The sequence below is a fragment of the Myotis brandtii genome, unplaced genomic scaffold (genome assembly GCF_000412655.1).
Source record: "Myotis brandtii unplaced genomic scaffold, ASM41265v1 scaffold136, whole genome shotgun sequence".
Taxonomy (NCBI): domain Eukaryota; kingdom Metazoa; phylum Chordata; class Mammalia; order Chiroptera; family Vespertilionidae; genus Myotis; species Myotis brandtii.
Window position 1 is genome coordinate 5,015,884 of NW_005354829.1, and position 13,525 is coordinate 5,029,408.

Below are 13,525 nucleotides of genomic sequence, written 5' to 3' on the forward strand. Positions count from 1 at the left end.
TATATATATGTCTAATATGCAAAGTGACCCCTCAGGAGTTTGACTGGGAGTTCAATCACTCACTATAACGTGCACTGACCACCAGGGGGCAGTGCGGAACGAAGGAAGGCCCCAATTGGCCTCGATCACCAGCCAGGCCTAGGTACCCTACCCGTGCACAGGGCCTCTAGTATAAAATAAAAACCCAAACAAGATTTTGCTTATAAAAGGCCAATGGCAGTTTATGTCACAGTATTCTTTTCTCTTGGGCACATGACATCACAATTTATATTAATCGAATTAATTTTCACATTCGGTCTCAATATTTTCTCTAGTCTTTAATTAAATGTTTTTAAATAATGAATATTAACATAGTATTAGCACTGACATGTTAGCTACCAAGTATTTTCCTTATGTCAGCAATTATTTTTTTACTAGCAAGTCTTTCTACTGAGTCATACTAAGATTAATTTTCACGACTTCTAAAATTAATTCCTTATCTTGTACATATTAAATAAAAACACTGCATAACTGTACCAGATCATCTTTATTAATCTATTTATACAATTTATTTTTAGAATGGGAGTTTTACTCCCATATATTTTGATGAACAGATTATCAATTATTAATGGAAAATGTTAAGATACCATCTGTATAGAACACTCTTTTTAAGAGAACATATTTCTAGAACACTTAGTTTTTGTGTAGTTCAAATAACTTTAAGGGAGATTTATTTTTAATTTCCTGGGGCAGGATAACACTAAAAGCACTGAAAGTAATAGTTCTACTTTAAAATCTTACTTATAAATCTAAAAGCTGACCTATTTATTTAGGCATAAAAGTCTTACCACAACTACAGATAATATGTTCTTTATTAAGCATAAAATAAACTTTTTAAAAATGCTATTTTATACCTGGCAGTCATCCACCTTTGTTCTCATTACTCCTTTCATGTATTCTTTGTCCATGGTGGGAGAGACACCAAAACTATTTCCCATACATAATATTTCTGCTTTGCCATCTGGGTAAGTCACTTCTACAGAACCATTGAGAATCACTGACCAGGAATCCAGCTAATTAAAAAAACAAAGACAAAACAGAAAATAATATCATGATCAGGCAGTTGTAAAAGACAGAATAGTCTCTACACATGATTTAGCAGACTTTTCATTCTAAAGATGGAACAAATAAGTAAAGTTAACTGTTTACCAAATTCACAGAACAAGGAACAAAGCATAGCCATGTATGTAGTACATATCTTTATGTCTAGCACAGGGTGTATGTCATTCTGATCTCTCAGTATGACTTTGCATATTATTCTCTAAAAAGACATAAGGGGCCCGAGCTGGTTTGGCTTATGGATAGAGTGTAGGTCTGTGGGCTGAAAGGTCCCAGGTTCGATTCTGGTCAAGGGCACATACCCGGGTTGCGGGCTCGATCCCCAGTAGGGGGCGTGCAGGAGGCAGCCGATTAATGATTCTCACTCATCATTGATGTTTCTATCTCTCTCTCTCTCTCCCATCCTCTCTGAAATCAATAAAAATACATTAAAAAAAAAGACATAAAGGGAAAGTTTCTTCTGTTCCCCAAAACACATGTAGTAAGAAAAAGTGATCACCACTGCCTGAATAAGAAAATTAGTTTCTTCTGACAAAAGGCATATTATAAACTTTTAAGTTGTAACATCTGTAAAGTTAACACATAACAATATCTTTATTTATATCATTTGAAATATTGTAAATAACAAAAAACAAAACAATGGATTTGGAATACTTTCACATAATAATGAGCGTATCATAACTCTTGACTTATTCAAACTTGTTTATTGCTTTTTTAAGGGGGAAAAAGTAAGAACTGGCTTTTTGTTCATTTGCTGTATTGACAGAACCTCAAACAGAAACTTTTTAAGTGGAAGAAATATTTACTAACCTCTTCACCATCATTTAACACTATGGTCCCAGCTCTTTCCACCACTGCAAATACCATCACAGCACAGAGTTCTCGTCTCACTGACATTGTCATATTGGCAAACGCAGGCAACTGGTGCATAAATTCCAAGAGTTGTTCTGAAAAGAAAAGATACTCAGTGTAAAAATTACATTGTTTTTTAAAACAAGCAATCAAAAAGAATGCTCTAGGGTTCTTTATTTTTAAATGCCCTAAGATTCGACCCATTGAAAAATGTAATTACTTTAAGTATCTTTAGTACAAGTTGGCTTTCTTGCAGGTCTACAAAGATTTCTGTCGTTCTGGGAATATAGACATTTCCTTGTTGTGTCAGGAGCAATAGTATACACTGTAATTCAAATTCTAATGGGAATGAATAAATTAATAAACTTCAAATGAGAAATTTCTATTGAAAAACGAGCTGTGATTTTATTAAGGAGTATTAAGGGGTGAAATGATGAGCTGAAATGAAATAGAGCTCCGAGAGTTCTCGGAAAGCCATTGAAGTCCATTTCAGTGCCTTTTGGGGAAGTAGATGCCCAAAACAGTGAGCAGAAATAGCTACCTTCAATCTACAGATATTCCAGGATTTAGAAACCAAGGGGTGTTTTCAATGGATCAGACAATCTATGAAAACTGGTCAATTAAAACTTTATATTGTAACATGTAAGTGATAATATATTATTCCTTATCCCACAGATGGACAAAAAAGAAAGACATGTTTGATCACTCAACTGGCGATGCTGTGGAAGAGCACTTCTACTTTGGTGTAAGTCTAGCTGTTGATGAGATGAATGACTTCACAGTCTTTTCTGTGGTTTCGATTTTTAATTTTCTGTATTACTAGGTAGATTTACTAATTACTTACTATATTCTTTCCTTACTCTTCAATATGGCTCTATGAGGTACATGATTGTTGCTGTTTTTGTTTTTTAAAATGTTTTATTGATTTCAGAGAAAGGAAGGAAGAGGGAGAGAGAGAGAGATGGAAACATCAATGATGAGAGAGAATCCTTGATCGGCTGCCTCCTGCATGCCCCACACTGGGGACCGAACCTGGAACCAGGGCACGTGCCCTGACCGGGAATCGAACCATGATCTCCTGGTTCACAGGACCACGCTCAACCACTGAGTCATACCAGCCAGGCTTATGTTTTTTAAAAATCTCACAGGGAGGAAACAGACTCAAAGCCATATACCACGCTCAACCACTGAGCCATACCAGCCAGGCTTGTGTTTTTAAAAAAATCTCACAGGGAGGAAACAGACTCAAAGCCATATAATTAGGTGATAGCAGTAACATGATTCAGGACCATCTGCCTCAAGAGTTCACGCTGGACATCACAGGCAGTGAAGAAGAGCAGAAGGTGTGTGTCGGATATCATTTGAATACTTACTAGTTACATTATTTTGGGAAAATTTATGTAATTCCATTAAGGCATATTTTTCTCATTTGTTAAAAAATAATATACATATCTTTATTGGATACTTGTGAGGATCAAATGCAATAAAGGTTAAGTCCTTAACACAGAGTAAATATTTAATAAATCAAAACTGCTACTAATGTCTTTAATATATTCTTACCTTTCAAATTTTGAGTTAAGTAAAAATTCCACGATATTTTTCTTGTTTCCCACATAATGAAATTCTCCCCTTGAATATTCCTTCTATCTATTAAGATTTATGACAAATTTCATGTTGTTGTATATAGTTTGTTAATTGCAAAAACAATGTAGAATAGAACAATATATTCTATATATGAATGTATATTACACATACACATACATATACATGTATATTGCATTTCTATAAGGTCAGACTGGGTGATTTTCTCTGGTTCTGCTGGGTAATGTCTGCTCTGATTAGACCCTACGTCATCCCTCCTGTGTAAGACTTTTCATTACATAGGGTGGCTTTGGTAATCAGGTGCATACCAATCACAGGTGGTACCCAGGGACTCTGTCCAACAGGACAGTGTTCTTCAACTTGACCCAGACTGATGTGTCAAGAATTTAATTTACTGTTGCAACCGACTTTTTTCTTTTAAATGAAGAAGAAAGAGCATTAAAGCACATCACTTACAGAAACAATGAGTATGTGTGTTTGTGTTATTTATTCCTGGGGACAGGAATAAAGCAATTTTGAAACCACTGCAAGAGATGACCCATATTTATTACATATGGGAGGTAGGAATCATTGTTTTACAAATGCACTGACCTTTTGGTTTAACACATAAAGGCAAATGAACACGTCATGGTCCTCTGACTAACACATTACAGCTCTGCCATTTCAGCCTCTGTTTCTTCAGCTCCCACCCGCAACTCCTCAAAGTAAGGTATGAAAGTATCACCTATAGACCATTCATTTTTTAATATATATTTTTATTGATTTCAGAGAGGATGGGAGAGGGAGAGAGAGACAGAAACATCAATGATGAGAGAGAATCATTGATCGGCTGCCTCCTGCATGCCCCCTTACTGGAATCAAGCCTGCAACCCGGGCACGTGTCCTTGACCAGAATCGAACCCGGGACCCTTCAGTCCTCAGGCTGGCACTCTGTCCACTGAGCCAAACCGGCTAGGGCCCATTTTACTCTTTCCTTTCCCCTAATAAAAGCCAAAGATTCATGGTCTTAAGAAAAATATGAGACCGGAAGTCGCCAGAAATATTTTCAATTTAATATAATGTTTAGACAATAATAAAAGTCAAATTACCAACACAAGTATGATGGAACAATTTGAAGTATATGAATATGAAGTATAAAATATAATCACTAATACTTGCTATAATGATTTAAGTGCCTTGCGTAGACATTTTTCTTGCTTTTAGGCAGATTCCTACTCCATTAGTAGATCATAAAATCAATTTGTGATATATGACTAGTGACTAACATTAAAAAAATACAACATGAAAAAAAAATACAACATGATGGAAAATATGTGTGCTTCACATATACTAAGGATAAATAATAAAGGAGGAAGAAAATATCTGATAATAGAAAATGTCCATAATTCTTCAGGCTCAGTTGAAAAACAATAAATAAATAAATGGTTAACCAGATGGCATCTAAGAGTTTTTAAGACTCTCAAAGGTTCATTAATGGCATCACTGGTTTTGTGGTAACTTCTATCTTACTACTTACTATACTGGAGGTTTACAGCAATTAAAAAAATGAAGAATTTTTATCGTCAATATTAAACAATAGGTATAAAATGAAAGCATTTGGCTATAAGTGCTCAATATAAACTCTGATAATGCTACAGGGATCTTACAGAGTTAAAGGTTTAGAGCAGCCAAGAATTCAGAGCTTGGAATGGGGTAGAGTCAGGCAGGTCCTAGGACATAGGAAGAGAAAAAGCCATGGATGGGAGAAACAGATTTTTTTTCTTCTATATTGATTGGAATAATCTATTACAATAATATGTTTTGTTTGGAAGGGAATATTGCTGTTTATGAAAAATATTAGCCATTTAAAAAAAACTTTTTTTTCCTAGTAAATGTGACACAGTGGAAAACCAAGTAACTTACAAGATCAGAAACTGAAGCAAATTCAGAAAATTGGCTTACCTTATTTGCTTTGGCTTAATTTTATGTAAGAAACAATATTAATATTTTAAAAAAAAATCTATGGAGTTTTTGGTACACGAAGGGGGAAAAGAAATTCTTTGAAATCACTGATGTTTCTATCTCTCTCTCCTCCCTTCCTCTCTCTCTACCTTAATGTGTCAAGGCCTCAAAACAAAAAATTAAATTAACAACCATCCAATCATTGGCTACCTACAAAAATTATGAGTTGGGAGACCAAAAATGAATAAAGTCTCTTCCTTCAAAGTAATGAAACAAAGGTACAACTAAGAATCTAGGGAAACCCAAAGAGAAATTTGTAATTCTTGCAGTTTTAAAAATATGAAAAAATATTAGCTATTTCATTTGATTCAATACCCCCCGGCCCCCAACATACACCATCCCTTCTTTTCTTGTGTGGATAGGAAGAGAGGCATTTAGAGAAAATATCAATTATCCAGATGTTTGTAGTTCATATGAAAGATGTCTGTTTTAACTAAATACTGGAAGATGAGCTAGATTTAACAAACAGTAACAGCAAAAGATAAGGCTAAGAATTCTCATGTGTGGTTTTATTTTGAGGAGATAGATAGAAGATCTAAGATCTCCTGTGGACCAAACAACATTCATTAGGCCTTATCTTTAATGATAATGGTTATTATTTTAAATTAAAGTATATTTGATAAAAGCAAACATCAAAATCATTGCTGCTTGCAAGAGAATTGGTATTCAAGGACATGTTATTCACTATAGATATTATATCAACAAGCACATTTTTAAAAAAGATAGCCTTGCATTATTTTGTAGGAATCAGCATAGTTCTTGCTTTCCAGAAATTAGGAGAAAAACTTCAGATATAAAGTAAAAGCTTTACATTTTTAAGAATGACATGCTACATATATTTTAACACTAGTCATCATTTTCTTCCATAACTATACTAAAATGAACATATTCAAAAGAGAAGATACATTAGCTCACAAAAGGGTAACTTCCATATCAGTCTGTTCAATAAGCAGCGTTCAATCTAATTTAAAACATGCTATGAGCAAGGATTCTGGAAGTCAAGTTGAACACACTTCAGTTTTATTCTCTCTTTAAAACTACAATGAAGAGATTTTTAAAAAGAAGTTGGCAAAGACAAAGAGGAGAGTGAAACATAATTTTGGACACTGGAAATCAGATGCACATGCGGTATCAAAGAAAGCAAAGCCCCATGTTTTCAGGGGGTATAACAGACCCACTCCAATTTATGCTGCAGGACCCTCAAAAGACGTAGAAACTGCCAGCACCTTTGGAACGAGGAGTGGTGAATATAGAGAAGGAAATGGGCTAAAGTGAGAAGGAACTAGAGGTGTGTATTTGAGAAGCAGTCAAATCCCTTACTCCAGCAAAGATATAGGCAATAATTATCCAGAACAGGTTGAGGGCAAAGGCACACCTAGCTCCTTTCTCACTTCCCTCAGTTCTGAGCCCTTTAAGCAGAATTACTGGCTCTACCTTCCTAAAACAGGCTCCTATTCACTATACTCCCCCACCTCCATTACCCCCGAATCCCACTTTATTCTTCAGACTGCAATGGAGCAAGGACCTCATCTGCCTTCCTATCCACTGATGCCAGCACCTAGAATAATGCTCAGTACATACACAGAATGTGCTCAGTCTAATCAAATGGTTATCACCCTATGATATTCATCTATAAGTAGCTACCAATTCCTATAAATGGCTTTATTATATTTTAATATCTAATCCCAGGTTTTGCTTGTTCATCCTTTATTTCCTAGCCTATGCATATAGTTCAAATGATAAAAACTGTTTTCCAGACATAATGTCTGTCTCCCTCAAACACACATGCAACAAGCCACTCATAGTTATGCCTATACTATGCAATCTCAATAGATTCAGTTCCTTGACTTTCTCTTCAAATACATACTGGCGCAAAATGAGTTGGGGGAGTGAAAGAACAGATAATTCGGGCTCAGGTAAGTATGGTTACAGATTCTAGACCTGTGGTGGAGAGAAGACTCTAAGAGAAGTTGCTCTCACTCCCAGTATGCTGAGGAGAAGCCCGAGTGCAGAAGGTGCACTCAACACACTAAACCGTTATCACACAATCCACTGTGGCCTGATGGGAGAGGTGGGGAAAGGGTAGCTCAAGGAAAGGGAGAGTGGATATAAACTACTTAGCTTTTTAACCTTAGGGTGTGTTTAAAAAAAGACAACTCCCACAGCTCCTATGCTGCAACTTGACATTCTGCTGTCTTCTTCCACTCGGTCATATGGAATCAGAGCAGAAGCAAAGTCATCGACAGGACAGTTTCCCCAAGTGCCACTTGACTAATGCTTACCTACAGAAATCATGAGCTTAATAGGAACAGTGCTCACAAGAAAATTAATAGAAGTAATGTTATTTGCAAGACCTTTAAATTTTTTTGCCATAAAGTAAGCTAAGAAAAGGCTTATGCGGAAAGTGTGTTTTATTTGAAAGTTTTATTTGTAGATTCTTAAAGAAATTGGCTGAGCAAAATGGACTACAAAAATATGTTTTCAAGAAATGCGGCTGTTTAATTTTACTTCTCAAGACTTTAAATTGCTCTTAGATTCACTTTCTCCTCCAAACATACCAATGTCATCGTCTGTCCGGTCAATGGGGTCCTTCTCCAGGCAGTCTCGCACGATGTCCCTGCTCATCAGAGGGTCCGAGGCCCGCTCAATGTCTTCTTCATCGTCATCGTCCTCAGAATCCACTGCTGTTTCTGGCAACCCACTCAGGTCCATATCACCAGCCTCACTTTCTGTGGCCTTAACACAGAGCAAAAAAACAACTTTTTAACTGTTTTAAGTACATCTTTTATACCCAAAAGAAACAAGAACAAATCTAGTTTAAAATATTAAAATGTTTATTGTGTCAATTTTTCTGTAATAAAGTTACATGTATCAACATCAATAAGTAGTTATGTACCCAGCACTACATAAAATAATTATTTCAACAAAATGAGTGATTTTATTCCCTATTACATTTTTTGTTGGGATTAATAATTTTATCTCTATATTTTTTATTTCTTATCCAAGCTATCATGACATTTAAAACATAGTAAAATAAAAAAGAAAAAAACAGTTTATGTTTTCACTCCATTTTTAAAAAAGAGAATGACTTAATAAGCTCATGTTCATATTTTCTAAAGTTTAACAAAAATCATTTTAATCACATTTTCACTTTGTTAGGTACCTTTCCTAAACTAAAATACGTATGTACATTATAAGAAAAACCTAGGGTGAAAATAATTGAAGACAGAATACCTAATGAATATAGGATAATTGAAAATGTCTGTAGGACAGCTCTGCAAGCAAGGCCTGAATAAATATCACTTAAAAAACACCATCATGAGCAGAGGTGCGCCAGTTGGGAGAGCAGTAAGGCCTGTGGCGAAGGCAGAGAGAATCAATTGTGGCATGCTCAGAAAACACATCGCCTAATTTAAATTCAGAATCCACAGAATTGTTTCTAAATTCTAGAATGAAAATGAAGTAGAGCTTGTTGTGATATAGTATGCCAAGGCTGTGAGCAGAGAATCTAAGCCAACATTGTTGCTATTGGCACCTTATGTCTGACATCTAGAAATGTGACAATTTGCTAATGCTTGTTCTGACTACATTTTTACCTGTTTCATCTTTACATTGAAGATGATTACTCATTACCTTATACTTTCAAATTTACAATCAGTCCTCTATATACACATTCTTTAATATTAGCTCAGGGTGAGGAAGGGACACTAATGAAGACAGAAATAAAAACAGAAAACTCTTTTAAATGCCATAGTTATATAACAAGGTTTTTCTTTAATTTGTAAACATCTAACATAGGATAAGAGATGAAAAATAAATGAATACAATTTCAGAGAAATCTTATTATTTAAATGAATTCTATTTGTCTTAAATAGAATAAAAAAGTCTTTCACATGTGAATTGGATCAATCCCTCCAAAACTGAACCCTCACCCATTCGTGTTAATGATCATTACTTGTTTTCTGTTATGTGTATTCTATTCTTTAAGAAACTATGCTTAAAATAACATTCACTAAACCTGAAGATGATTTTTATTTTATTTAAATAAATATCTTTTATTTTAAAATACTACAGAATTCCTTTTAATAATATGTTTGAAGTTAAATCAATAACTTTTCAGGAATCTACTAATTTCATAATATCACTTTCTCATGAGCAATGAGATGTTTGGAGACAGAGGGAAGTTAAAGTTTAATGAACACTAACTGGTCTACAGAAGGGTACTTAACTTAAGAGGAATGCCTGGAACCTAGTAGTTACTGAATTTTATTTTTTGCTGAATCAATACACAAACTCAGAGTTTAACAGTTCAATCAATTCTACCATTCACTATGTGACTTTAGCAAAGTCCCTTAGCCTCTATGAAAGCGATTTTATTATCAGCAAACTGGAGTAATATCTTGCCATTCACAGGATTGTTGGATCAAATAGGGAAAAGAAAGCCAATAACAGGCTACATAAAAAGTTCCTTCTTCATGGGGACACATTTTTCTTATCAGTAGTTGCATACTTTTACCTCTCCCCATCCCTACTATGAGCCTCGCACACAATTTATATTAGCAGAATCTGTCAAAAAAAACAAAACAAAAACCAAGAACAACCCCGCCCCCCACAAAACTATGGTAGAACCCCAACCCCTTACATAATGATAAAAACAGTGATTCTATATTGCATGACTACCACGTATCTAGAATATTTGATGTTTATAATACAAAATAATCTTCGTAGCCATTCAGCAAATTATATTGCCCCTATTATTTTTAATCCTCACCTGAAGATACTTCTTTTAAAAATTGATTTTACAGAGAGAGAAAGGCAGAGGGAGGGAGGGGGAGAGAGAGAGAGAGAGAGAGAGAGAGAGAGAGAGAGAGAGAGACTGCCTCAGGGGATCAAAACCACAATCTGGGCATGTGCCCTGACTGGGAATTGACCCTGAGACCCTTCAGCGCATGGGTTGATTCTCCAACCAACTGAGCCACACTGGCTAGGGCAGATTGCTCCTATTTTTTTAGATGAAAAAAACACTAAGGAAAATTAAATATACTGTTCAATATAAATTAAAACAAAATAAAATCCAGCAACTGTGTCAGAACTCAAAATCTGGTCTAACAATACAAACTACTAAATAAATACTTTGCACTATAATACTTTGCCCAGTTTTCTCAAAAGAATGTGTCTTCATAAAGAAAATAAGTTAAAACATAATAAAGCAATAAAACATGTTCTGCTTTGTTATGTCATAAAACATGAAATGTTTAAAAATATATATTTATGAGAGAGACCAAGATGGCGGCATAGGTAAACACCGCAGACTGCTGCCGCAAACAACCACTTCAAAAATACAACTAAAAGACGGAACGGACATCACCCAGAACCGCAGGAAGGCTGGCTGAGGAGAGACTCTTCAACTAGAAGGAAAAATAACAGCACACCGAGGCTCAGAGGAGGCGCAGTGTGGAAAATACTCAGGTGCGGAGGTGCGCGCGCAAAGCGGGCTGGTGGCTGAGAGCGCGGTTGTCGTTTTCGGTCAGGGGGGAGTCTCAGACTCTGAGCTCCAGATACGGGCGAATCGCTGGGGACTCGGACCCACATATAAATATAAAACACTTGCTAATTTCTAGTTTCTCCTAACTATAATATTACTAAGATTAATGCTTGTCGTTAAGGTCTTTTATTCTAAATAATGACATGCACACAGACACCTTATATTTAAAAGGTATCTGATTATATTTATCTCAGGAGAAAGAAGAAAGGCTTATATATTTTAGTTAGGCAAATAACTTCTGTCCTAAATTAATTTATCTTTCAAATATATAACCTACTATAGATTTAAATGCACATTATAGCTATAGTCATAATCTCAAAAAATCTATATTATCAGATCAATACTGAAAGCGCTATGATTTATTTAAATCAAAAGGGACTACATATATTGTTATTAAAAATACAGTTCTTAAAACCAATTTACTTTGCATTTTTTAAAGTTGCTTTAGATATTTTTATTTATTTTTTAAAATATATTTTTATTGATTTCAGAGAGGAAGGGAGAGGGATAGAGAGATAGAAACATGAATGATGAGAATCATTGATTGGCTGCCTCCTACACGCCCCCTACTGGGGATCGAGCCCGCAACCCAGGCATGTGCCCTTGGCCAGAATCGAACCTGTGACCCTTTGGTCCAAAGGCAAACACTCTATCCACTGAGCCAAACTGACTAGGGCTACTTTGCATTTTTAAAGTTTATCAAGAAAAAGAACAAAGTGAGGAAATATTACATGCCATAAAGCTCTAGTGAAGTGTTAATTTACCTAAAATAAAAATAACTAGTGCCTGGCTGGAGTGGTTAAGTTGGTTGAGCATCATCCCATTCACTGAATGGTTGTTGGTTTGATCCCCAGTAGGGGAGCTTCCAGAAAGGCAACTGATTGATGTTTCTCTCTCATAGCAATGTTCTTCTCTCTCCTAGCATGTACTCTGGTGAGAATTAAAAAAAAATAAAAACGACTATACATGTTTTACATTAAGTACTTAAAAATCATTTATGAAAAAACATTTTGCTTACTAAATATCCCACACATGGATACCCATGTTTAAGAGGGTTGCTTAATAGAATTCTTGACTTAAATAAATTTTGTGCAGAATTTCAAACATACATATTTAACTCAAACAGTACCTAAATTTAGGCTAGAACGTTATAGTGAATGCTAGTGCTGATACTAATTTGACTGAGACCAAAGTAAGTAGGAACTGCAGACAAAACCAATACGTACGAAGTATGAAAATACATTTCAAAATAAATGCTTGCATTAAATCTAGTTTGTGTACCATAATTTATACTGTTCCTAATTTTATACTACCAGCATTTTTATTTCAATATAGGGTTTAAAAATATGTGTATACCTAAAAGAAAAGAATAATTCTTTAAAGCTCTTAATGTAAATTGTTAGGTTTCTTTCCAAAAATTAACAATCCTAATAGGTATAAAGAATGTCTATCTGTAAATATTTATTATAAGAAAGTCTGCTAATTTGATAGAAAAAATAGTTTCATATTTAAATCCTCATATACTCAATTACTAATGTTTTAAGGTATAGATACTTGCGTCTTCTCTTCTGCAAATTACCTACTCTTGCCCTCTGAATATTGTTATATTATGAGCTGAGTATTTTTCTTACTAATTTGCATAAGAGAGTTATAGTCTGACTTTACATGTCTCAGTTGATCTTATAATTATTAATTTTTTGACCATTCATTATACCATTAAGAATTTGATAATTCTTGGAATTTAATCTTAATTATGGTAAAAAGTGAGATTATAAAATGATCCCTCCACCCCAAAGACCATTTATTGAAAAATTCATCACTTTCTTCATTAATTTGTGAGGTTTCCTCTATTACAACAATCCCTACACACCAGTTCCGTTTTGCTTGAACTCTCTGTTCTATTGATCTATTTCTGTACAACTATTTCCAGTCCACCTAAGCCATTGCTCTGCTAATCACACCATTTAGCCAGGACCTTATCAAGGCTGGAAACTGTATTGTCTCATATCACCAACTTAGCCATTTCTGCTTTCTATTACCAACAGCCTCCTATTTGTTTTGTTTCCATCCATCTTCCATCTGCTTCCAACTGCTTTCAAGGTAACCCTTTTTTTTAAAAAACTGAAGCATGATCTTCAAGACTCTTACTTTCTATCTCTAGCTCTCACACCTTCAGCTAATATTTCCTAGTTTAATATTTCAATCACATTCATTAAACGCATTTGTACTGCATGGCCATGATTTTCTGGCAGTACACTAGGCTCTAGACCAGGGGTGGGCAAACTTTTTGACTCGAGGGCCGGAACAAAAGCATGGATGGAGTGTTTGTGTGAACTAATATAAATTCAAAGTAAACATCATTACATAAAAGGGTACGGTCTTTTTTTTTTTTAGTTTTATTCATTTCAAACGGGCCGGATCCGGCCC

General features: G+C 35.0%; 1 protein-coding gene across 14 annotated transcripts in view; it reads right to left on the bottom strand.

Moving 5' to 3' along the window:
• Positions 1 to 13,525, bottom strand: part of RAPGEF2 (Rap guanine nucleotide exchange factor (GEF) 2) — a 247,394-nt gene that overhangs the window by 37,249 nt on the left and 196,620 nt on the right. For 13 of the 14 annotated variants that reach the window (XR_001360971.1, XM_014534998.1, XM_014534999.1 and 10 more), the window contains 3 exons: positions 8,112 to 8,289; positions 1,909 to 2,045; positions 894 to 1,052 (listed from right to left, as the gene is read on the bottom strand). Coding sequence is in view for 13 of the 14 variants with exons in the window: in XM_014534998.1 (XP_014390484.1) it covers positions 894 to 1,052; positions 1,909 to 2,045; positions 8,112 to 8,289 (474 nt within the window). In the remaining variant the exon portion in view is untranslated. Of the gene's footprint in view, positions 1 to 893; positions 1,053 to 1,908; positions 2,046 to 2,170; positions 2,191 to 8,111; positions 8,290 to 13,525 lie in introns of those variants that run through there. The other variant, XM_014535005.1, reaches the window with a different exon arrangement.